This window comes from Tachysurus fulvidraco, chromosome 19, assembly GCF_022655615.1.
Source record: "Tachysurus fulvidraco isolate hzauxx_2018 chromosome 19, HZAU_PFXX_2.0, whole genome shotgun sequence".
In the NCBI taxonomy this organism is placed as follows: domain Eukaryota; kingdom Metazoa; phylum Chordata; class Actinopteri; order Siluriformes; family Bagridae; genus Tachysurus; species Tachysurus fulvidraco.
In genome coordinates, this window is record NC_062536.1 from 18231726 (window position 1) to 18240521 (window position 8796).

The following is an 8796-nucleotide window of genomic DNA, read 5'->3' on the forward strand; positions in this document are numbered from 1 at the left end:
GACCTTTTTATTTTGGTTCTGTGAATATATTTGGATGAATATGACCAGATCGAGTCATAAGGTAAGTCGTGGCTGTGTTTTTCCCATCTTCCATCTTCAAGCCTACCAGCAGGGACGGTACACCCTCCCGATCATGCACCAAAGCACTAAATAGAAGCAAAGAATAAGGTTTAAGAAGGACGTCACTTAAATAACAGGCAACATTTGAATAAAACTAATAATCCTTGTTGGTTTTTATGTTATTAAGCATTTACCAAGGGAAAAAAAAGCCTATATTTCTTCAATTACCCGTTACAATAAGTAGATCAATACGATCATTTTAAAGGCAGGGTCTCCGATTTTTGAGAAATGCTTCAGAAAACTGAGTCGGGCCGAATAATACACAAAAATCAAAACAAACGTGTAGCCAAAGCAGAAAGGGGCGGGGCTTGTCAATATGCGGCGGAGAATGTGTACAGTGTAACATTAGCAGAAAGCGGTTTTAACATCGACATGGAGGGTAAAAAGAAAGAAAGAGAAGAAAGACTTACGATAAGGACAAGAAGTAGGACGTGTTAATATAGGATCAGCTTTCCAGTGCTGGAGAGAACTGAAGGAGCAGGAAGTCGGCCACATATTCACAGGTTGGAGTTTCCCGAGTCAATAACTCCTGAGCTAAACGCTGTTACTACACAAATAATACCTCTTTTCTATCGTAGTAATGTAGAGAGGCAGCTACAACCGCGTTTTGTGTAGTAACAGCGTTTAGCTCAGGAGTTATCGACTCGGGAAACTCCGACCTGTGAATATGTGGCCGACTTTACTTAAGACGCCGAGGCGCTTTTTTCCTTCTCGATAGGTGAGTAACGTTGGTTTTGCTTTGTTACACAGAACTAATATATGCCTTTGTCCTTTACATGATTATGCTTGTGTGGCATTTTTGCTTGTTTGTTTATCTACAATCGTATTGTTCTTCCCTTCAGCTGTGATAAAGACACATTTCTTTCCATTAGTTGCCTGGGTAACGTATGTATGTGTGGGCGGAGCTATCGATACAGGGGTGGGACCCATTTGGGTTAGGGGCGTGTTTGTTTTGGGGATTTTATGTCAACATTGGCTTTCAAACATCGGAGACCCCACCTTTAAGTGCTTTTCTTTTCTTTATCTTCCAACATTGTAATCGACCAACTCTCACCCACAAGCTGTCCTCTTTCTCACATCAGCTACCAAACATTAAGCGTAAAAGCTAGCTTGTGCTTCCTCAAAGATGCATGAAGCAACAGAATCTTTTCAAACTTCTGTTCAGTGTTGCTAAGCACTCAAATGATAGAAAAAGGATATCTACTGTCTTCTGTATAGCCAAGTTCACAGATGCCCACGGTTGGCTAGTGTCACTGTGATTGGCTAATGTTTGGCATTTTGCGTATGGGTGAAAGGCCATTCTTAGGTTCCCCAAAGTATGTCTGGCTATAGCAAGGTCAGGATTGAGATTTAACTCGAACTCGTGAGCTCTGTGTGCATCTTCTTAGTCCCAGACTGAGCTCATATTCACACAGAAATGTTTATTAAGTGCAGTAGACCACCCCAAAGCATCATGCATTCTGTGAGAATCGTGCTCGGGTTAGGCTATTGTAATCTTAATTAAGGAAAGTGAGAAACTGCATTTGGATGACTGCACCGATTCAGACTCTGGAAAGGATCAATGTCATGAGAACTGTCAAAACTTTGAAATCCCATCTTTTCCTTCCTTTAAATGAATCAAAATGACAGGAAAGAGACACTCGCTTGACGAAACACATCACCACACAGCATGTGCAGCCAAGTCGGGCGCCGGGCCATGTTCTAGTATTGCATTAGTCAATGACGCAGAACAAAAAACAAAAAAAAAACAAAAGAGAGAAAAAGAGACGACTTACTCTTATTGTCCGTGTTTCTCTTGGCCATGGGGATGAGATCATCTGCATTGTGCCACTCATTCTTCTGAGTTGCAGCAAGAGCGCGGTCAATTCTCCATGGTGATAGCACGGGAAATGCTCGTCCAAAACCAGAGCTTGCGTCACTCCAAGAAGCCCCTTTTGATCCCAAATCCTGAGTGAAACAGATCATTGACAATTACCAAGCGGCGTCTGTGGGCCGATGACCTTCTCTGCTGACCACCTTACACAAGCAATCTCATTCACAAAACTAAACACAAACCACTGTTTCCTCTTTAGGGATCTGTTGTATGGAAGAAAGCCTGAGTCTTTTTTCCCTTCAACCTACACCTGGAGATGTTTAAAGATAATTTGAACGGCACACACCCAAGAGCTCCTGAAGTGTTCTGATGTCTAGTGTTGAGTATGGAACCCCACATGGAAGAATTGGTTCAAATTACACCAAAGTTTCCCATGTCTCACTTTTCCCCCCTTCTTAAAAAAAATCACAGTGTGTCTGTTGATTCGCAGGCCACAGTTTCCCACCATATACTGTAGCTGTAGCTGTATTTCTCCTTCCTTTCGATTGTTCCTTCAATTGCTCTGATAACTACTTCAGCATGATCACCCAGAAGAGAGGAAGCTATTCCAGGCCACTACACACGCCTGAGAAGTTCAGCCAAAGATACACCTATTGGCTAAATGTCTCAATTTATCCACAAATACACGTGTAAATGAAGCTGAAGAAAGTAGAAGCTTCGACAATATTTACCGGTAACATCTTTTAAGGAAAGCTGTGTATAAAGACAGCGCCTTAAACTGCTGTGTTTTAACTCCGAAAGCAGGCAAATATGACCCCTTGAATGTCTGCTAGAACTATTGCAAAATCTATGTTCTCGGTCAAAAGAGTGCTTACTGTATATTAAGGAAATTCCATAATAAAATGTCTTCCGAAACGTTGAAGCTGTAAGCATTAATAAGCAAGCCGCTGAGGAACCTAGATTTCTCCTAAAACTATTGAAACGTTTGCTTTCTTTGCCATCCTTCTAGCATCCTAAAGGGTTATGTAGTGTTTCCCTGTGTGAACGAGTATTAAAGATAATACAGATTTACATTTAAAGTATTTAGCAGACACTCTTATCCAGAGTGACTTACATTTTTACAGCAGTGGCAGCAGGAATCGAACTCACAACCTTCCGATTGGTAGCCCAATACCTTAACCACTAGGCTACCAACATACAGATATATATATATATTTTTATTATTTCAGGAGTTCCCAATAAAAAAAAACCCTAAACAGCTTTAACCATCTACAAACCCCTTGAGGAAACCAATTCTTCTAACATATTGGGCAATACCTTTAGACACAGCACTTACTGAAAGGATAAAGATCCTCTTAGTGCCATCTTCATCAGCCAGCCTTCTCTCTACAAGAGGGAATCTCCTTGGGGAAGAATCACCAGGTCCTGCTACATTCACTGCATCTTCGTCCATCACAGAATTAAAGCTATCTTGGTTTGCTGAGTCATCTTTGATTCTACTCGCAGGCAAAGCTAAGGTTGATGAGCGAACAAATAGGTTGAGCGCAAGTGCAAGAATGAGTAAGGATGAGTTGATCATGATGACTGAATTTGCTTGCACCAGATTGCTCTAAACCACAAAACCAATGCTTGCCACCAGCCTTTTATATCTTTCAAACTGATAAAAGAAAATCTGTCTGTTGTTGTGTCTCAAAAGGTGATGTTATAACCCACCACGGAACAGAAAAGCCGTGCATTCAAGCGATTATATTCTGCCATTGTAAACACCATTCGTCTTTGTGAATGGTGGGATTATTTTCTTGCTTTCCATTTCTTTTTAAAAATAGAATGTACCTTTCCAACCATTTTCTTTTATTCCACGTCACAGCAAGTTCTTCGGTCTCACAATGTGGGTCAAGGGTCCTGCACCGGTGGCACCTTCTGGATGAAGTCTTAAGGTAGTGATAGAAAAGGCTGACAAAACCACATGCTGCGAAAGGAATGAGATGCAGCACAATGTCCCTGGATTATATCAGGGAAAAATACTCTTTCCATTATATAATGTACTATAATCTTGCACTTTTCAAACCGAATGACTTGTTAGTTTATAGCAGATTGCACTTTGATACCAAAAGGGCTGGAAAAATGATTGCACATGATTTTCTGTGATACCTCGAAGAAGCTCTAAATATCTAAGCGAAGATGCATTGACATTAAAATGCTTCTCTGGTCTTCGGTTCATAGGAAAGCCTCGGGGTATTTCATATTAATATCAATGAAGCTATTGCATTGGGGGAAAGAAATAGAACATAAATAATAGTTATTGAACTCGGCTGAAGTGTTTTTACTTGGAACACTCAGCCTTTATTTTGTGAGTATTTTTGTTGGAGAGAGAACGCCTCTACTGAAGAACTAAACTGGTCTATGGAGACATTGGTGTTCCAGGAGCAGTATAACTGAGTTTGGAGCACTCTGTTATTCTAACCTCACTTTCTCTGTTGCCATTCTTCTCTCCGAGATCTCTCACTCTTCCACTGCAACATTCATAACCATTTTCCCAGCTTCAGCATGCATACCTATTATGATGTCTTAATAAAATTAGCTGTTTGAAAAGTTCTTTCATTCTCCATCTGGATATAAAGGACTAATTACATAATTTGAATAAAAAATGGTAAAGTTTCAAACATAAATAATGGGAATATTAAAACTGTTATAGTTTAATGAAATGATTTGTAGACTCTAAAGGGGAAAAATATTCTTGGGTGTGTAATGGTTCTAGCTTTCTAAAGCAGGGGTGTCTGATTTTATCCTCAAAGTGCTACAGCTGTGGGTGATGGTTTTCATCCCTATCAAGCAAGAGCCACACTTCATTCCACCTGTGATATCAGTAGACCTTGGTTTTAAATAGAATCAGGTTCTGTTTGGTTGAAATGAAAACCTGCACTCACACCAGCCCGTTCTGGATAACACCGCTTACCCATGTTCTAAAGGGTCTTTACTTTATTCATTCATTCATTCATTCATTCGTTCATTCATTCATTTTCTACCGCTTATCCAAACTTCTCGGGTCACAGGGAGCCTGTGTCTATCTCAGGCGTCATCGGGCATCGAGGCAGGATACACCCTGGATGGAGTGCCGACCCATCACAGGGCACACACACACACACTCATTCACTCACACACACTCACACACTACAGACAATTTACCAGAGATGCCAATCAACCTACCATGCATGTCTTTGGACCGGGAGAGGAAACCGGAGTACCCGGAGGAAACCCCCGAGGCACGGGGAGAACATGCAAACTCCACACACAAAAGGCGGAGGCGGGAATCGAACCCCCAAAATGGAGGTGTGAGGCGAACGTGCTAACCACTAAGGCACCGTGCCCCGGGTTTTTACTTGAGAAGTTTTATTAAAACAAACAAAAAAAGCCTTTCTTAGATTCTACAAGGATCCATTAATGTTGGGGTCTCCGATGTTTGAGAAATGCTTCAGAAAACTGAGTCGGGACGACAAACTAAACAAAAATCAAAACAAACGTGTAGCCATTGAGCAGAAAGGGGCGGGGCTTGTCAATATGCGGCGGAGAGAGTGTTCAGTGCGCATGTGTGACATCAGCAGAAAGCGGTTTTAACATTGACATGGAGGATAAAAACAAAGAAAGAAAGCGAATATTCACAGATTCGAGTTTCCCGAGTAAATAACTCCTGAGTTAAATGCTGTTACTAGCCAAACGCGGTTGTAGCTGCATCTCTACATTACAACGATAGAAAAGAGGTGTTATTTGTGCAGGAGTTATTGACTCGGGAAACTCGAATCTGTGAATATGTGGCCAGCTTCCCGTTCTGAACGCTCTCTCAGCCCATATTGACAAGCCCCGCCCCTTTCTGCTCATTGGCTACACGTTTGTTTAGATTTTTGTTTAGTTTGTCGTTCCGACTCATTTTCTGAAGCATTTCTCAAACAACGGAGACCCCGCCTTTAAGTGGTCTTTTAGTGAGACAAGCTGAAGAACCTTTAACAGGACTAGATGCACCCTCGTGTGTTTTCTAATGCTGACTGATAGTTCTGTGTTGAACCACTTTAAGGAGGTGAAGCTGAAATACTGTTTCAACCAAGTCTTTTTGAGAGATATGGTACAATGGTGAAAGTAGGCTAATCTAAATTCACCATGATTTGTTTATCTTGCTTGGGAAGTCTCAAATTCCTTTTATTTATAAAAGTTGTAACCCAAAAGTCTCTTGGTATATCTGTGGCTCATACTTGTCCAAAAGTGTTGTTTAATTCTAATTGGTTGCTTAAATATGGGTCCTGACACTACCATTATGTCAACAAATCCAACTAAAGTCCTCAAGTTACATTGGCAAGGGTAACCAGTAGTTCTTAGTGTACACAGGTTTGGACATAGTCAAGGCCAGGGGCTTTTTTTCCCTGTTCCATAGGAATTCCATGTAAAATTTCATTGTTCGTTTTAAATGGAATTTTTTTTTTTTTTGGTTTGAAAATATTCTCTTACACCCCGTTTGGAATTTTTGTTGATTCTGACTCCTGACCACTTAGTAAGGTCTCGGCTTGTCATCCTAGCTACCCGATGACGATATATATCTGGTTTGGGACCCACAGAATTTGACACCAAAATTGCAGTTGTAGGCAACATTTGCACGCTTCTGGACTGTCAGGTATTAAGCTCTCGGGTTAAAGAACGACCATTTTCATGCTTTTTCAGCAATTAGTCTTGTCATATCAAGTCATTTTCCAATGTCTTGTCCACAGTCCTAGTCTTCGTGTATAGTCTGTCTCCGTGAAGGCTTGCATGTCAGTAGGAATGAAACAGGACACTAGTTATGCATGTAACCGCTGTGCGAATTTTCACTGACATCAGAGCTGTCGTTCATGTTTATTATTTTCAGGGGTTATTTTCCGTGTAACCGGAACTTACTCATATAACTTGTTCCATAATGTCATGCCAGTATGTGATTATTGATATAAGATATCAAGTTGTACATAGAATTTTTAGTGTCCTTAGTGTAACCTCATCTGGAATTCACAGAACCACGGTTAATTGAATAACTACTGTTTAGTTTTCTACCACGATCAGCCCGTTAGTGTAAAATAACAGCTTAAAATCTTTGCAGAATTCACAGCTAGTGTTTTATAATCTTGGAACGGTACAATTTTTGCGAACCGTTTCGGCTAGTAATTGTTCTAACAACGTCTAATGAGAATTCCCATTTTACATTTTGTTTGATTTGTCTACAAGATGGTCCTGCTGCGATTACGACTTTAGTATTTTTATGTGATTTGGCTGACGGAGGCCAAGTGCGTCAACCGAGGATTACTTTTCCATAGACGTATTCTGTTACAGCATCAACCGAAGTTATAGAGATCTCGTTACATAAGTGTCACCCTTTAAAAAAAAAATGTCCTCTCAATATTTCATGTGGGATTTTTTTTTTGCTTACATATTTTTGCTACAACTATACAATTACATGGTGATCAAAATAAACAGAAATGGAAAAGTAGAGAGTTTTTTGTATTAGGGGTTTGGATGGAAGCGATGGAAGTTAGATGCGGTACAATATCCTGTAATTACTGAATCAGCAGTAGCAAAAAAAAAAAAAGCATATTATGTGACTGAATATCTTTCGAGGATATTACTCTAAAGTAGGTTTGCAATCTAAGCATCCCTGATGTTGAATATAGCTTTACAACAACACTATAGCGAGACATAGGGGTTGTGACAGTGACGTGACATACGGATAAGTACGGTGACCCATACTCAGAATTTGTTCTCTGCATTTAACCCATCCAAAGTGCACACACACACAACAGTGAACACACACACACCCGGAGCAGTGGGCAGCCATAGTTATGCTGCGGTGCCCAGGGAGCAGTTGGGGGGGTTGGGTGCCTTGCTCAAGGGCACCTCAGTCATGGTATTGCTGGCCCGAGACTCGAACCCACAACCTTAGGGTTATTAGTCAAACTTTCTAACCATTAGGCCACGACTTCCCCATGCTAAGGTATGATTAGTAGGGAATCAGATATAAATGCTGTAACATGTGACATGAAGCAGAGTTACTGATACCTCGCAGAATATATTATCTTATATATATAAATATAAATGAATATAAATATATTATACAAGTCGTGGCCTAATGGTTAGAGAGTCTGACTCGTAATCCTAAGGTTGTGGGTTCGAGTCTCGGGCCGGCCACGTCTGAGGTGCCCTTGAGCAAGGCACCAAACCCCCCAACTGCTCCCTGGGCGCCGCAGCATAAATGGCTGCCCACTGCTCCGGGTGTGTGTTCACTGTGTGTGTGTGCGCACAGGATGGGTCAAATGCAGAGAATGAATTCTCAGTATGGGTCACCGTACTTAGCCGTATGTCACGTCACGTCACTTTAACTGTACCGACAGAACCGACTCACAAAGTGTTTAATTCAACTTATACCACAGCAATTTTCAAAGCTTTGGCAGTGGTGACTTACAAAATCCTTGCAATTCACAGTGCAAGCCTAGATAACGGCTGCCTAGATAAATGATGATTACAGCTTTTAACAAGGATCCTAGTTAACCATCTTTGGTGTATTTGCTGATTGCAATTTACACCTGGATGATATTGCAAAAAAAATGAATAAATAAATCACCTTTTTAGGTTTTATAAACGATTCTCTATAACAATTGCTTTTTTTTTGTTCCTATATAAGGAAATAGAAAAATGACACCATTTATTTAGGTTTTTTTTTTTATTAGAATGCACTTGGGCAAAATTTTAGCACCATCTACAGCATAAAGTGCAAACAATGTTTTTTAAAAGATAGGATATATAAAAAAAAACTAAAATTGGTTGAACTACTTGTTATAGATGGTGCTGTTAAC

At 40.5% G+C, this 8796-nt stretch overlaps 1 protein-coding gene across 1 annotated transcript; it reads right to left on the reverse strand.

The window, feature by feature from the left end:
• Nucleotides 1-7: 7 nt before the first annotated feature.
• On the reverse strand, nucleotides 8-3537 carry pmch (pro-melanin-concentrating hormone). Its single transcript, XM_027160384.2, has 3 exons — nucleotides 3270-3537; nucleotides 1896-2067; nucleotides 8-146 (listed from the first exon to the last, which is right to left on the reverse strand). The coding sequence occupies exons 1-3, from the start codon at nucleotides 3510-3512 to the stop codon at nucleotides 103-105; spliced, it is 459 nt and encodes a 152-aa protein (XP_027016185.1). The 5' UTR covers nucleotides 3513-3537; the 3' UTR covers nucleotides 8-102.
• Nucleotides 3538-8796: the final 5259 nt, after the last annotated feature.

What these genes read in the sequence shown, in the direction of transcription:
- pmch (XM_027160384.2), bottom strand. Translation starts at nt 3,512, where the DNA reads ATGATCAACTCATCCTTACTCATTCTTGCACTTGCGCTCAACCTATTT. An exon ending in AGAGGATCTTTATCCTTTCA is followed by an intron (nt 2,068 to 3,269) that starts GTAAGTGCTGTG and finishes TGTTTCACTCAG; the next exon opens with GATTTGGGATCAAAAGGGGC. An exon ending in GAGAAACACGGACAATAAGA is followed by an intron (nt 147 to 1,895) that starts GTAAGTCGTCTC and finishes GCTTCTATTTAG; the next exon opens with TGCTTTGGTGCATGATCGGG.